This window comes from Oncorhynchus mykiss, chromosome 30, assembly GCF_013265735.2.
Source record: "Oncorhynchus mykiss isolate Arlee chromosome 30, USDA_OmykA_1.1, whole genome shotgun sequence".
Taxonomy (NCBI): domain Eukaryota; kingdom Metazoa; phylum Chordata; class Actinopteri; order Salmoniformes; family Salmonidae; genus Oncorhynchus; species Oncorhynchus mykiss.
In genome coordinates, this window is record NC_050570.1 from 33,710,913 (window position 1) to 33,730,861 (window position 19,949).

Sequence of the window (19,949 nt, forward strand, 5' to 3'; positions counted from 1 at the left end):
TCCGAGGCTCCGCTAGACCCTCAGGCTAAGATCAGAAAACAAATGTAGGCTATTCCTCCAATCTCTGTACACACACACAAGAGAGACAACAACTTCTATCAAATCAATATTACTGGCTTCCATTTATAGCTTTCATAATAATCAACCCAATACAATAATAGTTATATTACAGTGCATCCGGGAAGTATTCAGACCCCTTCCCTTTTCCACATTTTATTGAGTTTCAGCCTAATTCCTAATTTTTCCCTCAAAATCTACACACAATACCCCATAATGACGAAATGAAAACATGCTTTTTACCAATTTTTGCAAACGTATTAAAAATAAAAAACAGAACTACCTTATTTACATAAGTATTCAGAACCATTGCTATGAAGCCCGAAATTGAGCTCAGGTGCATCCTGTTTCCATTGATCATCCTTCAGATGTTTCTACAACTTGATAGGAGTCCACCAGTGGTAAATTCAATTGATTGGGCATGATTTGGAAAGGCAGACACCTGTCTATATAATGTTTTGGTGCATGTCAGCGCAAAAACCAAGCCATGAGGTCAAAGGAATTATTCGTAGAGCTCCGAGACAGGATTGTGTCGAGGCACAGATCTGGGGAAGGGTACCAAAACATTTCTGCAGAATTGAAGGTCCCCAAGAACACAGTGGCCTCCATCATTATTAAATGGAAGAAGTTTGGAATCACCAATACTCTTCCTAGAACTGGCCGCCTGGCCAAACTGAGCAATCAGGGGAGAAGGGCCTTAGTCAGGGAGTTGACCAAGAACCCGATTGGTCACTCTGACAGAGCTCCAGAGTTACTCTGTGGAGATGGGATAACTATCTCTGCAGCACTCCACCAATCAGTCCTTTATGGTAGAGTGGCCAGACGGAAGCCACTCCTCAGTAAAAGGCACATGACAGCCCGCTTGGAGTTTGCCAAAAGTACTCTCAGACCATGAGAAACAAGATTCTCTGATCTGATGAAACAAAGATTGAACTCTTTGGCCTGAATGCCAAGCATCACATCTGGAGGAAACCTGGCACCGTCCTACAGTAAAGCAAGGTACTGGCAGCATCATGCTCTGTGGAGGTTTTTCAGCAGCAGGGACTGGGAGACTAGTCAGGATCGAGGGAAAGATGAACGGAGCAAAGTACAGAGAGATCCTTGATGAAAACCTGCTCCATATTGCTCAGGAATGGACTGGGGTCAAAGGTTCACCTTCCAACAGGACAACAACCCTAACCACACAGCTAAAACAATGCAGAAGTGAATTCGGGACAAGTCTCTGAATTTCCTTGAGTGGCCCAGTCAGAGCCCGGAGATGAACCCGATCGAACATCTCTGGAGAGACCTGAAAATATCTGTGCAGCGACAGTCCCCATCCAACCTGACAGAGCTTGAGAGGACCGGCAGAGAGGAATGGGAGAAACTCCCCAAATACAGGTGTGCCAATATTGTAGCATCATACCCAAGAAGACTACCAAAGGTGCTTCAACAAAGTACTGAGTAAATGGTCTGAATACTTAAGTAAATGGAATATTTCAGTATTTGTTTTATTTAAAATTTGAAATAATGTATAAAAACCTGTTTTTGTTTTGTCATTTTGGGGTATTGTGTATAGATGAATGAAAAACATCCATTTAATCAGTTTTAGAATAAAGCTGTAACGTAACAACATCTGGAAAAAGTCAAGGAGTTTGTTTGGATAGGTTCCGGACCATAGAGTCCTGTCTCTTTCGCTCTCCTGCTTTTTAGCTTGCCTCCAGTGCTCTCCATGTCGCGGGAGAGGCTAGGAATGAAAAGGATCTCGGCCTTGATGTTAATCATGCTGTGTGGTTTTGACGGAGACCCTCAGCAGGTGGGTTTCTTCTAATGGATGGAGAGCTACTGCTGACGGTGGTTATGTAAACTGTAGCTTGTGTCAACCGCAAGTATTTATCCAAAGCGTTTGAAACGAGCAAATGTGTAGGCCTACTGCACATTAGAGAAAAGAGACCTCTTGGACACTATTTGACCAATCAACAGTGTGCATCTCAATCAAGAGGAAGAGATAGGAGTCAGACTGTGTTGACTATTCAGGAAGGAATGGATAAAGTATGTATCAACATCTCTAATTTCATTATTGTGTATGCTGACCTGTATCTATAGAGAAGAGATGATGCTGACCTGACTCATGTTTGCCCTTTGGGCAGCTGCACTGTGAAACCCAATGTTTGCACATTATGCTGGCTCGAAACTTTTGAGGAAAACCTTTGCCCATGATATACAGTTTACTTAAAGTGATTTTGTAGTTATTACTCAAACCCATAGAGTAACTGTTACGGTGCGTGAATGAGGACCCAAAGGCGAATTAACGTAAACAGAGCTTCTTTAATAACAAAACAAACGTAGGCTCAGATGGACCGGCAGATTCCGACAGGACAGGACAAGGTTGCAGCAAACATGACGATAGTCTGGTTCAGGCATGAATAACACAAACAAGAATCCGACAAAGACAGAAGCAGAAACAGAGAGAGATATAGAGGACTAATCAGAGGGAAAAAGGGAACAGGTGGGAAAAGGGGTGACGAGGTAGTTAGGAGGAGACAAGGAACAGCTGGGGGAAAGAGGGGGAGAAAAGGTAACCTAATAACGACCAGCAGAGGGAGACAGGGTGAAGGGAAAGGACAGAAACAAGACACAACATGACAATACATGACAGTAACTGTGACCCTGTAGGGCACATGTGTCAAACTCATTCCACGGAGGGCTTAGTCTCTGCGGGTTTTCACTCCTCCCTTGTACTTAATTAATCAATTAAGGTCACTAATTTGTAAATAGCTTCTTATTTGGTTGTCTAGGTCTTATTTGAAAGGACAAACCAAAAACCTGCAGACACTAGGCCCTCCATGGAATAAGTTTGTGTCACCACTGCTGTAGGGGGTCCATATTTGAGTTGCATCAGCTCGAGTAATGCCTTCAGTACGCCACGCCTCCAATATAATTTCCCAGTGTGCCTTGCCTTTTCGATTGAATTGTAGAGTTACCAATCATGACTGTGTTTGTAAGTGATATAGATATGGTTGTTGAATTTATTCATTTTCAGTCCTTTGGCCATCACCAAGTGAGTTCCTTGGTAAATATTATCATTATAAATAAACCCTTTATGTCAATACATTACATATCTCATAAGGCCTTGTTCTGAGGACTAGCTTAATTCTAATACAGTGGCCTGAAACTCATGGTTTACAGGCCACATCAGGCTTACAAGTAGAGTTACTAAATCCTGCCAACTTTCCCAAAATTCTGATTGGAGCATTACCTGGAATCTTCCAAATGGGGTTTCTGGAAAACCTGTGAACTCTACCAGAATTTTTCAACCCTACCTGCAAGAAACAGTATGCTGGCTTGAAAAGTGATGTGTAATTACTATTGGAATCCATGCAGAGTTAGGATATCCAGTTGGCATCCTCTCCTGGTCCTTTTGGAGGTTGCCTTGTTCACTCTAGTGTTCACTCTTCTGCGTCCCTACAGGTTACCATGCCGACGATGTACCGCAGGTGGTCCACTTGCTGTTTTTTTCCCACCCAGAAGGATATGGTCCCTATTGACCAAATGGATAGTGTTGACTTTGTGATACCATAGCAGTCTTGTGGTGATGTGTTGAATATTGTGCCACAGACAGTCAGGGAGACAGATGGCATGTGGGCAGAGTCACCCTTCAGGCATGTCTCCTTTGATTGGTCTCTTGTGATATCCACCATGGTGGTTAATATTAAACACCAGTCAGTCAGACATCTTTTAATATTTAAATTGTATACTTCCTCAGTGGAATTACAATGGCTGCACATGGCTGTTTGTGTGTGTGTGTGTGTGTGTGTGCTCAGTGTTTTGTTTTGCCTGTAACTAAGTGAGTTTTAATCTCACATTTTTTGGTAATCATCCATCCCTCCTGCCCTCTTTCATTCTCCTTCAGTCTTGTCATCCGGTGCCTTCCATTTACTGTATACGGAGGCTGTATGATTTCAGACACAACAACTCCCAACATCTCCATTGCCAGCAAAATAACAAGGTATTGGCATAGCCCGTGCTGTGTGTCCCTGTCTCTAGTCCTCGTGGCATTTATGTGCAACTACAGTATGTCTGTGTCTTGCTTCTCTGGTCATTTAACTTTTAATGAGAATGTGTTTTTTCTCCCTCCAATTCATGTAAACAGAGCAATTATATAAACACATTTAATAAATAGAAATTACCACATGATAGAACACAGCTCTGTGAGGAGAGATGGGCTTCACTGTACCAACAGCACAGTTTACTAAGCACTTTCCTGGGAATGGCCTACTATACACACGCACACACACACACACACAGACGCACACACACACACACGCACGCACACACACACACACACACACACACACACACACACACACACACAAGACATGCTCTAACCCCTTATAGAAAAAACACATTATTTTCACATGTGATCACATATGATTTAGGTGGGGGAAAAATACAGGTGGGCTCATGATAAGGTCTAATAAATATGGACATTAATCATGTAACAATTAACTCATAAGTAACTTGGGGCACCATGGAAAAAGGTTGTTTTAAGAGTTAACGTTTCCCGAATTAACTCAAGAATATATCAGAATATATCGTTATCATACCAGTCATCCATTAATAATTTTCTCATATCAGTATCATTCTGAACATCACTGACCTCGTAAATCACACAAACCCTAGCCGAAAAATGATAATCCAGCGATACACAAATTGTCTTAATCATTTGGGGGCCTGTCTGTTTGCCCTGTGCCAAGCTGATCTGGGTCCTATGATCCTCACCCAAGAGAGAGAGTCATGACAATGGTTATGCTGATGCAAATTGAGCACCTTCTTCAACACTGTCTGTCCTCAAACTTTGTAAAAGCAAGTGTCTCTAATGAGCTGCTCTGTAAAAAGGTTATGGTGCATTTTCCAGTAATTTAAGTGGCAACAAGTTGTCAGTAAATTATTGAGAGACTCACAATAACACACACCAGTAACCTACTGTGCCTTAACTGACTCTTCTGTTGATAAACATTACTTGCTAATTGGCAGCATACTGTAGCAGTGGCAGCCTCTCAGAATATTGCAGGTGTGGCTTATTGGAGGCGCCTTGCAATTAGCTCTTTTTGGTTTCCCATGAGAGGTAATGTCATCCCAATTAATTAGCTCTGTTAAATTCTGTACTCAGACAATAAGCTTGAAAATGTTCCGTTTTCCAGCCTTGTGAATACCTGGCATAAGTGCACGTGATACAGGTCATTGGAATGCTAACTTTCCTGTCATACCATCAGGTCAGTGAGTGTGGCACATAAGCTACACTAAGTTCCTTTGATATGTACAGTAACTGACATGCAGCTAGTTGTCAGTGACTTATTGAAAGTTTAAAATGAACTTTATGAAACAGCTGTCATTAAACTGCTGGAAAATGGAAGACATACAAGACCACTGATAATCTCCCTCGATCTGGGGCTCCACGCAAGATCTCACCCCGTGGGGTCAAAATGATCACAAGAACGGTGAGCAAAAATCCCAGAACCACACAGGGGGACCTAGTGAATGACCTGCAGAGAGCTGGGACCAAAGTAACAAAGCCTATCATCAGCAAGGGCATTGAAGATGAAACGTGGCTGGGTCTTTCAGCATGACAATGATCCCAAACACAACGCCCGGGCAACGAAGGAGTGTCTTCGTAAGAAGCATTTCAAGGTCCTGGAGTGGCCTAGCCAGTCTCCAGATCTCAACCCCATAGAAAGTTGAAAGTCCATGTTGCCCAGCAACAGCCCTAAAACATCACTGCTCTAGAGGAGATCTGCATGGAGGAATGGGCCAAAATACCAGCAACAGTGTGTGAAAAACTTGTGAAAACATTTGACCTCTGTCATTGCCAACAAAGGGTATATAACAAAGTATTGAGATACACTTTTGTTATTGACCAAATACTTATTTCCCACCATAATTTGCAAATAAATTCATTAAAAATATCCTACAATGTGATTTTCTGGATTTTTTTTCTTCTCATTTTGTCTGTCATAGTTGAAGTGTACCTATGACGACAATTACAGGCCTCTCTCATATTTTTAAGTGGGAGAACTTGCACAATTGGTGGCTGCCTAAATACTTTTTTGCCCCACTGTATATGTTTTTGGTAAGGATCTGGTGGCAGTGCTGAGACCTTAATGAAATGGTGGTTTTAAAGTTAGCGGTACACAGTTCAGCATAAGTATAAGCCACCTGTGGTTTGAACTCACAAACTCTGGATTGGAGTTGCATTAATCTTTCTGCTGCACCACACATTCTGGTGTTCTTACACACATTCATTACCTATAATACATCTCTGCACTCAGCGAAAGAGAGCCATCTCCACTGCTATTTTCATCACCAGTTAATCTGACTATTGTTGGTGAGGCATATATTATTCTGTTTTAATGTTACTCCTGAATCACTATGATATGAGTATATTTTTTAACAAAGCTGAGATTCACTGTGTAAGTGTAAAAATACAGGTGGAATTGGTTATTAGCACAGGTGTGGTGGTGTAGCAGAAAGATTGTAATACTGTGAACCAAGAAATTGTGAGTTCAAAATTCCTGGATGATTAATTATTTTTAAGGTCAGTTCCGTTTCAGTTTGATTACAAAAACTTTACTTTTTTTTCCATTTTAGTTTTCAATTATTATATATTTATATTTCACATGAAATCAAATCAAATTGTATTTGTCACAGACGCCGAATACAAAAACCTTACCGTGAAATACTTACTTACAAGCCCTTATTAACCAACAATGCAGTTGTGAGAAAACAGAGTTAAGAAAATATTTACTAAATAAGCTAAAGTTAAAAAAGCAACACAACAAAATAAAATGCACTATGCATTATGCAGATTGAATGCTATAACAACACAGAATAAAACCATGAAAAAAAGTCACATGATGGTAGTGACTGCCCATTACTGCTTATCAGTCTTTAACCATAATTTATTCACATGACTTTGCTTTAATTAAAATACTTAAGTTGTGTATATTACATTTGTTTTATTTGTTTTACTATTATTTAATTCAAAGTCATCATTTCATCTATATAGAGCTACTTCCTATGCTGCCTGACAAAATCCCTATTTTATTAGTTGTTCAAAGTAAATAAGGTATACTTTTATGACTGCTGAATATCAACTATCAATCAATATTTTCAGGTAGAGATACCTCACGACTGCTCTCTATCCCTCCAGAGATCATGCATTCTTCTCTCTCCGTGTCTGCCCCACACTAACCTGAGGTCGCATATAAGAAACACACAGACCGTACAAGTAGGTGTGTAATGGATTATGGTCATTGTTGTTAATTACAATGTTTTCTGCGCTGAACTTTGTAGCTTATTGTTGGAAACCAAATCTCCCTACTACATCGCACAGTTCTGGCTTGATCTGCTTTATCTCTAGAGAAAATGTTCAACGTGTGCATTGAGTTCACAAAAAATAAAATAATAATAAACGTAATTCAAATAAATTAACCAAAGTCCCTCAATTAGTTGTCACACAAAAATCCACACTTTTTGGTTAATGGCTCAGCACTTCAAATCCCATGTGCTTTTCTACATGTGAAATCATGTGGTTTTTCGCTAAGGGGCACATACCTATGCGCTCACAAACGAATATCACGCACATACTGTAAGTACATGCTTGCGCTTTCCCAAAAACTAAAACTTCCCACTCAAGCCTTTCCTGAGTTCGTTAGTGCCCCCTGCTGTTAGACAGCGGTAAGTACACCAGTTTAACTTTGGGGAAAGTGGAATACAAGTCATTTGTACAACTGAATGCATTCAACTGAAAAGTGTCTTTTGCATTTAACCCAACCCCTCTGAATCAGAGAGCTGCGGGGGGCTGCCGTAATTGACATCCACGTCTTCGGCGCCCGGGGAACTGTGGGTTAACTGCCTTGCTCAGGGGCAGAACAACACATTTTTACATTCTCAGCTCCGGGGTTTAATCCAGCAACCTTTCGGTTACTGGCCCAACGTTTTAACCATTTCTAGCCTCAAACATGCAGGGGATTTGTTTTGGAAAACATTGTATCCCATTGTGCTGGGATATGAAAAAAAAATTATCAAATCATGTTGCTAAATCAGCCAATCAATTAATCAATCAATTTATCAACCAATCCATCGGTTTAACTTTATTAGTTATGATGTACCTCAGTATACTGCAGCACAGCTCAGGGGAGAGACAATTGATATTCAATTCAAGAGATATGTCCAACATATTAACAGTAGAAAAACAACATGAAACAGCTACATTATCTGCTTTTTATACAATCACTATAGATTAAAGGATTTACCTTAAACAAAGGAAGATCAGTCTGTGAGTGTATGTAAGTGTGTGTATCTGTGATTAAGGGCTTGAATTTTTCATATCGCTGAAACTATAGCGTGATTGCAATTTAAAGGTAATTTCCGATCCAGCTCAGATATGCAGTCTCTACTAATGTGGGAAAATTGCCTTTAAATTCCTATGCCCTGTAGCTCAGCTCTTTGCGCCACGGATTGAATCGAGCCCAAAATATGAGAGGGATAGGAGGGGAGGACATATTAACAAAAGCAAAAATTGTAAGGAAGGGAGACAGTAAAAGAGTAAAAATGAATACAGTAAAAGTAGAATAAATCTGTCCAACCCACCTCCAATAATCTTTATTCATGAACATTGTTCATCCCTGCCACACCTTATACACGCATGTAAGCAGTGTGAATTGGCTAGCTAGTTAGCGGTGCGCGCTAGTGGCATTTCAATCGATGACATCACTTGCTCTGAGACCTTGAAGGTCTGCAAGGACTGTGGCTTTTGTGGAGTGATACAGTTAAAGTCGGAAGTTTACATACACCTTAGCCAAATACATTTAAACTCAGTTTTTCACAATTCCTGACATTTAATCCAAGTAAAAATATGTTTTAAATATCAATATGAACTTTATCAAACAAAACATATTATGTAACACAAAGTCCTATGAGTGTCATCTGATGAAGATCATCAAAGGTTAGTGATTAATTTTATCTCTATTTGTGCTTTTTGTGACTCCTCTCTTTGGCTGGAAAAATTGCAGAATTTTTCTGTGAGTTGGTGGTGACCTAACAATCGTTTGTGGTGATTTCGATGTAAAGCCTATTTGAAATCGGACACTGTGGTGGGATTAACAACAAGATTACCTTTAAAACGGTATAAGATACATGTATGTTTGAGGAATTTTAATTATGAGATTTCTGTTGTTTTGAATTTGGCGCCCTGCACTTTCACTGGCTGTTGTCATATCGATCCCGTTAACGGGACTGCAGCCCTAAGAAGTGTTTAAGAATGTGAAATGTCAGAATAATAGTAGAGAGAATAATTTATTTCAGCTTTTATTTCTTTCATCACATTCCCAGTGGGTAAGAAGTTTACATACACTCAATTAGTATTTGGTAGCATTACCTTTAAATTGTTTAACTTGGGTCAAACGTTTCGGGTAGCATTCCACAAGCTTCCCACAATAAGTTGGGTGAATTTTGGCCCATTCCTCATGGCAGAGCTGGTGTAACTGAGTCAGGTTTGTAGGCCTCCTTACTCACACAGGCTTTTTCAGTTCTACCCACAAATGATCTATTGGAGTGAGGTCAGGGCTTTGTGATGGCCACTCCAATACCTTGACTTTATTGTCCTTAGGCCTTTAGAAGTATGCTTGGGGTCATTGTCCTGACTGATGTCTTGAGATGTTGTTTCAATATATCCACATCATTTTCCCACCTCATGATGCCATCTATTTTGTGAAGTGCACCAGTCCCTCCTGCAACATGATGTTGCCACCGTGTTTCACGGTTGGGGTGGTGTTCTTCGGCTTACTTGCCTCTCCCTTTTTCCTCCAAACATAAAGATGGTTATTATTGCCAAACAGTTCTATTTTTGTTTCATCAGACCAGAGGACATTTCTCCAAAATGTACAATCTTTGTCCCCAAGGTTATGTCGATATAGGACTCATTTTTACTGTGGATGAAGATACTTTTGTACCTCTTTCCTCCAGCATCTTCACAAGGTCCTTTGCTGTTGTTCTTTGATTGATTTGCACTTTTTGCACCAAAGTACGTTAATCTCTAGGAGACAGAACACGTCTCCTTCCTGAGCGATATGACGGCTGTGTGGTCCCATGGTGTTTATACTTGCGTACTATTGTTTGTACAGATAAACGTGGTACCTTCAGGCTTTTGGAAATTGCTCCCAAGGATGAACCAGTCTTTTGGAGGTCTACAATCTTTTTTCTGAGGTCTTGGCTGATTGATTTAAATTTTCCCATGATGTCAAGCAAAGAGGCACTGAGTTTGAAGGTAGGCCTTGAAATAACATCCACAGGTACACCTCCAATTGACTCAAATTATGTCAATTAGCCTATCAGAAGCTTCTAAAGCCATGACAACATTTTCTGGAATTTTCCAAGCTGTTTAAAGGCACAGTCAACTCAGTGTATGTAAACTTCTGACCCACTGAAATTGGGATACAGTGAATTATAAGTTAAATAATCTGACTGTAAACAATTGTTGGAAAAAAAAAATACTTGTGTCATGCACAAAGTAGATGTCATAACCGACTAGGCAAAACTATAGTTTGTTAACAAGAAATTAGTGGAGTGGTTGAAAAACGAGTTCTAATGGCTCCATCCAAAGTGTTTGTTATACTTCTGACTTCAACTGTAGATCGTGATGTTTCTAAGGTGACTGTCGTCAATGTGTTCAGAGAGTCCCTGGTTCAAGCCCAGGTTGGGGTGAGGCGAGGGATGAAAGCAACACTGTTACATACATATAAACTCATAAATTAGTTAATCAATATCTTTTAGCTATTGGAGAAACATCTCATATAGATCATTCAGGCCATAAAGGATAAGAAGAGAAAGAGAAGAGCACCCAGTTGAAAGGGTGTAGATTTGAACACGTACACTGAGAATGGAGGACCGCTGCTGTATGCTATCTAGGGGTTGGTCTGTGTTTGTGTCTATATTGCAAGTGTCTACATACAAAGTATGCTGTATGTGTTAAGTCTGTCTATATCTCTACAGAAGGCAAGTCTATTGTTGTGTCTATAGTCAGTCTACAGTCTTTGACTGTCAGTTTGCGTAGCAAGTCAGTCTCCATAAGATGTCAAGTCAGTCATAAGAGAAAGTCTTTAGGTCGGTCAGCATTAGAGATGTCAGTCCAGCAGAGATCAGTCTCTATAAGAGGTCAGTCTCTTTGAGGGGAGGGTATGGGTTAAGGGACTGTACAGTGGTCTGGTCTTCTCTCCCAGTGCACCTCACTAGTCATACAGAGGAGAGCACCTCCCCTGACGTCTCCCTCTCCCTCTCCTTCTGTTCAGCTCTCTCCACATCCATCACGGTGAAGGGGTGTTCTTTGGCCAGTTGGTCACGGTCTACCCTTAAGCTGCTCTGGACCTCTCGATATTTGGTGGAGGTGAAGCCAGTCTTGGAAAGGACCTCAGTATAACGTCTCTTCAGCTCAGGGTCGGGACAGAACAAGTACTCATACAGAGTTGCGGCTGTCACACCGCCCAGCACTGGGCCTACCCAGTACACCTGAGATGAGAGAGGGAGAACTATTAGTATACTGTATTTACCCGTGTGGGTATGTATGTGTCGGTGTGTGTGTCTATGGGTGCATCAGGATGAGAGCATAGCAGTGTGTTTGATGTATATGATGTACAGTATATCACAAAAGTGAGTACACCCCTCACATTTTTGTAAATATTTGAGTATATCTTTTCATGTGACAACACTGAAGAAATGACACTTTGCTACAATGTAAAGTAGTGAGTGTACAGCTTGTATAACAGTTTACATTTGCTGTCCCCTCAAAATTACTCAACACACAGCATTAATGTCTAAACCGCTGGCAACAAAAGTGAGTACACCCCTAAGTGGAAATGTCCAAATTGGGCCCAATTGGCCATTTTCCCTCCCCGGTGTCATGTGACTCGTTAGTGTTACAAGGTCTCAGGTGTGAATGGGGAGCAGGTGTGTTAAATTTGGTGTCATCGCTCTCACACTCCCTCATACTGACTGGTCACTGGAAGTTCAACATGGCACCTCATGGCAAAGAACTCTCTGAGGATCTGAAAAAAATAATTGTTGCTCTACATAAAGATGGCCTGGGCTATAAGAAGATTGCCAAGACCCTGAAACTGAGCTGCAGCACGGTGGCCAAGACCATACAGCGGTTTAACTGGACAGGTTCCATTCAGAACAGGCCTCGCCATGGTCGACCAAAGAAGTTTAGTGCACATGCTCAGCGTCATATCCAGAGGTTGTCTTTGGGAAATAGATGTATGAGTGCTGCCAGCATTGCTGCAGAGGTTGAAGGGGTTGGGGGTCAGCCTGTCAGTGCTCAGACCATACGCAGTACACTGCATCAAATTGGTCTGCATGGCTGTCGTCCCAGAAGGAAGCCTCTTCTAAAGATAATGCACAAGAAAGCCCGCAAACAGTTTGCTGAAGACAAACAGACTAAGGACATGGATTACTGGAACCATGTCCTGTGGTCTGATGAGACCAAGATAAACTTATTTGGTTCAGATGGTGTCAAGCGTGTGTGACGGAAACCAGGTGAGGAGTACAAAGACAAGTGTGTCTTGCCTACAGTCAAGCATGGTGGTGGGAGTGTCATGGTCTGGGGCTGCATGAGTGCTGCCGGCACTGGGGAGCTACAGTTCATTGAGGGAACCATGAATGCCAACATGTACTGTGACATACTGAAGCAGAGCATGATCCCCTCCCTTCGGAGACTGGGCCGCAGGGCAGTATTCCAACATGATAACGACCCCAAACACACCTCCAAGACAACCACTACCTTGCTAAAGAAGCTGAGGGTAAAGGTGATGGACTGGCCAAGCATGTCTCCAGACCTAAACCCTATTGAGCATCTGTGGGGCATCCTCAAACGGAAGGTGGAGGAGTGCAAGGTCTCTAACATCTACCAGCTCCGTGATGTCGTCATGGAGGAGTGGAAGAGGACTCCAGTGGCAACCTGTGAAGCTCTGGTGAACTCCATGCCCAAGAGGGTTAAGGCAGTGCTGGAAAATGATGGTGGCCACCCAAAATATTGACACTTTGGGTGCAATTTGTACATTTTCACTTAGGGGTGTACTCACTTTTGTTGCCAGCGGTTTAGACATTAATGGCTGTGTGTTGAGTTATTTTGAGGGGACAGCAAATTTACACTGTTATACAAGCTGTACATTCACTACTTTACATTGTAGCAAAGTGTCATTTATTCAGTGTTGTCACATGAAAAGATATACTCAAATATTTACAAAATTGTGAGGGGTGTACTCACTTTTGTGATATACTGTATATGAGTTAAGTTCTGAGACAGGATGTTTTTGGTTTTGTTTGAGTGTCTGCACGTGGTTGTATATTATTGTGTGTAGTTTGTATATGGTTGTATGTGCATTGTGTATCATTTGTTCTCTCTCACCCAGTGGTTCTCCCAGCTCCAGGTGACCATGGCAGGTCCAAATGATCGAGCAGGGTTCATACTGGCACCAGTGAAGGGGATCTAAACAGAAGAGTATAGAGATCTTACACAAATACACTAATTGAGACATTCCAACCCGAGGACTTTTGTAGTGTAGTTTCCCTGGTTAATTTGGCCCCATGTAGCAACATGGCCAGTTGGGCAACCCATCATGGATATAGGATGACCAGACTCCTACACTGGCTATGGCTATGGTTGCAATGGAACATTCAGTAATTTTGGTAATTAACTGGTAATCTATGGTAACTTTCAGAATTTAAACTTGAACAACTTGTGTTATTCACAAATGTTTTCATATATACAGTAGTATTCCGGTTTTATATCTGTGTCCATATTGTCCATGAGTTTCTAGTGGATGGATAGACCATATGGTTCAAGAGGAAATCGCCATAGCAGGGCTCTAAAGTGCAAAGAAATATTTTGATGTGCGACCAGAAGTTTTATTTTGGGAGCACTGGGACAATGAAAAAATAACCAAGATAATAATTATTGTAATCATCAGGCTACCCTGTACCGTGGTTTCCGAGTGCTTTAGAGAAACAAGCGAGTGCAGATTTGTTTGTGTGAAGGTTGAATCCTTACTACAGAGAAAACGGCTTGCTTCTAGCCCAACAAGGTCAAAAGATCTGACCCATTTAACAGGTGTTGTGCCGAAAATCTCCCCCCCTGCCAGAACCCCCCCCCCCCCCCCCCCCCCCCCCCTAATTTCCTTAATTTTGTAGCTAGAGTCAAATACTTTCTGTGACACACATCAGAATCAAATACTTTCTATAGAACACACTTCACGTCAGCCGTTTTCTCTGTAGTAAGGATTCAACCTTCACACAAACAAATCTGCACTCGCTAGGCAACCGAAATTAAATAATTCATGTATGTGTGTTATAATAAACATAGAGGAGGGAGTAAAATGTTGGCAAGCAATAAACATTTCAGAACAACTATGGCTGAATTATTATCCTTACACTTTCAAAAATGCTAGTCGAAAAAGACATGGGAGAGATGACGAATTTTAGCAGAGATGTATTTATAGACTAATACAAACTCGGTTGCGGATTTAGGTACGGGCAACATGGCCAGCCGTGCGGGCGCTCAGGGCGCCACATCTACTTGAAACAAATAGCCAAACCGAAAACTGCAGACAAAAATGCTTTCTGCTACTAAGATCAGTGAAATGTAGGCTAAACTGACAACAGAGTGAAGGGCAGAAATCTCAACTAGCAAGCAAGTCACAGCAATGAAGAACGCGAAGGGGGGGGGGAGAATTCTGTCAGGGGGAGATTTTCGGCACAACACTGGCGCAACATTTATATCTTCCTATCGCAGGGATCACATTTTACGTTCAAAAACCATGTCCCGGTCTGTTCTAAAACTACTCGCGCGTCGACGTTGTTAACCATTTGTTTATACTTTCTTCAGTCATGTTACCTCATTGGCTAGCTAGCTCACAACCTGGTAACTTTAACCAATATATCTAAACATTGGGGGGCACAGAAAGAAAGGAAAAGGAGATAAAAAAAAGGGGGTCGTCACTAGTTACCACAACCACAAAGTCATAATTATACCTAAACCTTGCCTATTTCTACTATTTCTCTTCTTAAGATCCGGTGTTAAATTTAACCATCAATGTAACCCTAACCTTAACCACACTGCTAACCGTATACCTAACCCTAACCTTAAATTAAGACCAAAAAGCGTTTGTTTTCATGCATTTTCATAATAAAGCTATTTTTAATTTGTGGCTGTGGTAACTAGTGACAACAATATAGAAACCTAATATTCCACAAATGACTTTGTAATTTCAATAAACATTTTTCGCTTTTATAATTTACAGTGTTACATATTAGTTTCTATGACGCAACATGTGCTTCAAAAATAGCTAGAAACTCATATAGGACTCCACATCTAGTTTCCTACAACTCATCCAAACTTCCCTGGATCTGCACTTCATCTCTCCCTGTTACAATAAATATATTGGTTCATTCATTCCTGTTTTCTGGTCTGAGTCTGCTCTTGGGTTCCCCTGTGCTGCTTCGCCTAACACCCACACCCTGCAAAAAAATAAAAATAACTCCCTTGCCGTTCGTGAACTAACACTCACACTTGACTTTTTCCTACTAGCACTGCCTTTGCTGATAGCTAATAGCTGAGTAATTTTAAGTCACTCAGGATAAGAGTGTCTGCTAAATTACAATAAATGCAATTTAAAATGGAGCCTAATGAGAAAACACTCTAACTACTGTCTGTTTTTGTGCCAAAACATTTACTACAAAGACAAATTGACATTGTAAAATATATATAGTGTGTAATAACATATTTCAAGCTGAAACACTCATGAATGGTATTCATTAAGTTGATGTTTTCTATTTATTATTTACAGCTCTGTCATTACATGTTTTAATCATACTTGATTATTTTATACATTTTACATGTAATAAGGCCACACAGAGGGCCAGAGATAGACGCTTGTGATAATCTGAAGTAGCTACCCAAAAATGGCCACTAGATGTCATGCGATAAAATTCCCCTAAACCTTGAAAACTACCAAAATTCTGATAGTTTACAGGTAAACTTGAAATGTTATCAGTAATATACCCTCCCTTTGCAACCCTGGCTATGGCTGAAAACAGGTTAGGGTTGAGGGCAGGGCTAGAGTTAGGTTTAGGGGTAGGGGTAGGGGTAGTGTTAGGGTTAGTGTTCCTTGTTGACTGATGAAGTGTTGCTAACTATTTTGGCTACCTGACGTACTACTCACAGCAAACAGGTGTCCAATGCAGACAGAGACGCCGATGGCCAGGGCAGCCGAGCCCTTCAGGTCACTGCGTTTGGAGTCACAGGTGGCGAACACGGTGAAGACGAGCTCAAAGGTGATGAAGAATTCTATCACCAGAGCGTGACCCACGGAGATACTGGTGTTCACCTGGGGAGAGTCACATGACCTTGGTTAGCCAACAGGAGAGGATGTAAGGTCCGTACAGAAGACATGAGGACAAGGTCCCAAATGGCACCCTATTTCCTAAACTTTCCGTGGAAAGGGTTCTACATGGAACCAAAAAGGGTTCAAGGATTCCCACTGGGCACACACTAGTTAAATCAACGTTGTTTCCAGGTAATTTCAATGAAACTGTGTTGAACCGTGAAATAGACGTTGAATTGACGTCTGTGCCAACTGGATTAGTTTATGGGGCCAGCCAAATAACATATTTAAGCTCTAGATATAGCACCTTTTTTCAAAGTGTGTAGTTTCTCTTCAATGATGATGAAAACAGCTAATATACCTTATAATAAGTCAACAGAATTGGCTGTCAGACAAAAGACTCTACACACTCAACTTATATTCATTCTACACTTAACACAACTATTTCAGTGACATTTAAAGTCCAGAGTCAGTCTCCCCCTCCTCCTCCTTACTGATGTGACGCCCATCTCGCCCCTGACGGAGCCTGGAGTAACCCCGTAGAGCACAGCCGCCCCCACCACGGCCCCCAGACATTGGGCCAGCAGGTAAAACACAGCCTTTGCCAGGCTGAGTCTCCGGGTCACCACCATGGCAGTGGTCACCGCAGGGTTAATATGGGCACCGCTGATGTGTCCGAAGCACTGGACCAGGGTGGCGATACTGAGTCCGAAGCAAAGGGAGATGAGGACCAGGTCAGGGTGGGGTGGATGCTCCTCCTCAACCGCCCAGTTGATGGTGGAACCCAGGCTGAGGAGCACGAAGATCATCATGGCCAGGAACTCCGCCCCGACGCAACGCCAAAACTCCTGCGTCCAGATCCCCTTGAAGGCAGCCATGATCTTGTCACTAGCGCAGCACGCAGGCCAGGAAGGAAAATAGATGGGTAGGCACTGTTCGGCACAGAAAGGAATCACACACCGGGACCAACACGTCCTGAAGAGAGGGAGAGAGGAAAGAGGAGGAAGGAGATGATGAAGAAGAGGAGTGAGGGAGATAATGAGAGAGAGAGAGAGAGAGAGAGAGAGAGAGAGAGAGAGAGGAACAAAAACAGTGTGAGAAAGGCGAAATCAGGTGCCCTCCTGCTTCACTCACTTGGAGCTTAAAAATATCCATCAACATCCCCTCACTGCTGATATAGGCAACACTGCTCAGTTTGGATAGGGAACAGACAGATCATCGCTGTCCATCAAGAAGTCTTTCGAGTTCCTCTGCCATTCTAGCTCTAATTTGCACGTAATTCCTATGGAAATGTGTTCCATTTGAGTGGCTCGCTCTGCACACTCAACATTCCGGGAAGCACAAGATGGGAGAGAAACAAGGGGGCAGAAGAGAGACATGGGACAACAGAGATGATAAACAACCCCCACACCGAATGAGAATGAGAGGTGCAGACCAAAGCCTACCAAAATGGGCAGGACAGAGAACACAACAGAAAAAACAACTAATTAATACAATGCCATTTTCGATATAAAAATAACCAAGGTTATATATTAGGCTGCAAAAGGGACACATTATTTTATATTAATGTATGTGGTGAGAATAACTAATAATGCAGGTAGGCTGAAAATAAATCCATATCACCAAGGAATAAATAGGTTACCCTATCAAACAAACTTAACGGAAAATCTATCAATCAACCAATAGTATAGGCCATGAAAGACTAACTTACTGGCAACTTTCACTCCTAACATTTTCTGAAATATTAACGCGGGTATAATCTCCACTCAAATGTAAGCCTATTTGTGATGGCACATTACCCACGAACTATAACCTAAGCTACATATAAAAACAAGTAAATCTAAAACTTAAACATTCCAAAGCACATGCACCTGCCACAGACACAAGTCGGAGACATAACTATTGTAATCAAAACCGTCCTTGTACTCCATTGTAACTACTTACACGGGAATGGTGTGTCTGGAGCTGTGGAGAAGTGCGTGTGAGTGAGTTTGGAAGTTTGGAAGCGACCTTGAAGGCAGTGGTGGAAAAAGTACCCAATTGTCACACTTGAGAAAAAAAAGTTAATATATCTTAATAGAAAATGATTCAATTGAAAGGGAAAGAGTAAAATTCTACTTGAGTAAAAGTCTAAAAATATTTGGTTTTAAATATACTTCAGTATCACAAGTAAATGTAATTGCACAAATATACTTAAGTATGAAAATAAAAAATTAAAAGTCTAAATAATTTCAAATTCCTTATATTAATCAAACCAGATGTCACAAATTGTATTTATTGTATTTACTGTTAGCCAGGGGCACACTCCAACACTCAGACATAATTTACAATGAAGCATTTGTGTTTAGTGAGTCAGCCAGATCAGAGGGAGTAGGGATGACCAGGGATGTTCTCTTGATAAGTGCGAAGTGCGCATTTTTGGGTGTCTGAGAAAATGTATGGATTAAAAAGTACATTATTTTGTTTTGTAATGTAGCGGAGTAAAAGTAAAAGTTACTAAAAATCTATAAATAAAAAAGTAAAGTACAGATACCCACAAAAACTACTTAAATAGTATTTTTACTTAAGTATTTTACACTACTGCTTTAAGGATATTAATAAAGGTCTAACCACACATTTCCAACCCAGTCAGCCCTCGAGGTAGCCCTTGGTCATGACTCTGTTCCATTACATTACACACGAAGACATCTTCTATACGGGGGAGTTATGTTACGAGCCCAGACGCTAAGTCTGAAAAAAACCCTAGAGTCGATTGATGCACTTACACATCATAAGGTAAATTAATTTTAATATTGAATAGCTCCCTGTGTGTTTACCCTAGAGACTTGCCGTTTCTTGTTGTGGCTGCAGCTCAATGCTCTCTTTCCGCTGATATAATTTTTGCTCTTATTCCATGTCATGGGGCTTATTAAAGCGTTTTCTACACAAGAGCATCCGGACAAGACAATTATAATGAAACTGTCTGTAAGTTGTTCTGCGCTACAATGCACACAAGCTTCCGAAGGTAACCTAGTACCAGGCTGTAACATTTGCTAAAAGTGCATAGGGGGTCAAATGTGTCATAAATAAGGTGACCAGACATGGGTCTAAAAAATATATATATTTCTCCTGTTTTCTTATATCTTTCAGATATAGGACAGACAACCTAGGACAGACAATTTTCACTTTTGGATAAATAGCGTGCCCAATTTCAACTTCCTACTACTCATGCCAAGCATATATGATATGCATATTATTCATATATTTGGATAGGAAACACTCTGACGTTTCTAAAACTGTTTGAATCATGTCTGTGAGTATAACAGAATTTATTTAGCAGGAAAAACCCAGAGGACTAACTGTTCAGATTATTATTATTTTTGCTTCTCTCTGTTCACTGACTTGTTATTGCCAAGGGATATTTCTGAGGAACCAGTTCCTACCGCTTCCACTGGATGCCACCAGTCTTTGGAATTTGGTTGACGTTATTCCTTTGTG

General features: G+C 41.2%; 1 protein-coding gene across 1 annotated transcript; it reads right to left on the minus strand.

Annotated features, from left to right (window-relative positions):
- Nucleotides 1–11,006: 11,006 nt before the first annotated feature.
- LOC110521743 (aquaporin-4-like) lies at nt 11,007–17,476 on the minus strand. The gene is made up of 4 exons (XM_021599573.2): nt 16,967–17,476; nt 16,311–16,475; nt 13,499–13,579; nt 11,007–11,601 (listed from the first exon to the last, which is right to left on the minus strand). The coding sequence occupies exons 1-4, from the start codon at nt 17,348–17,350 to the stop codon at nt 11,329–11,331; spliced, it is 903 nt and encodes a 300-aa protein (XP_021455248.1). The 5' UTR covers nt 17,351–17,476; the 3' UTR covers nt 11,007–11,328.
- Between the last annotated feature and the right edge of the window lie 2,473 nt (nt 17,477–19,949).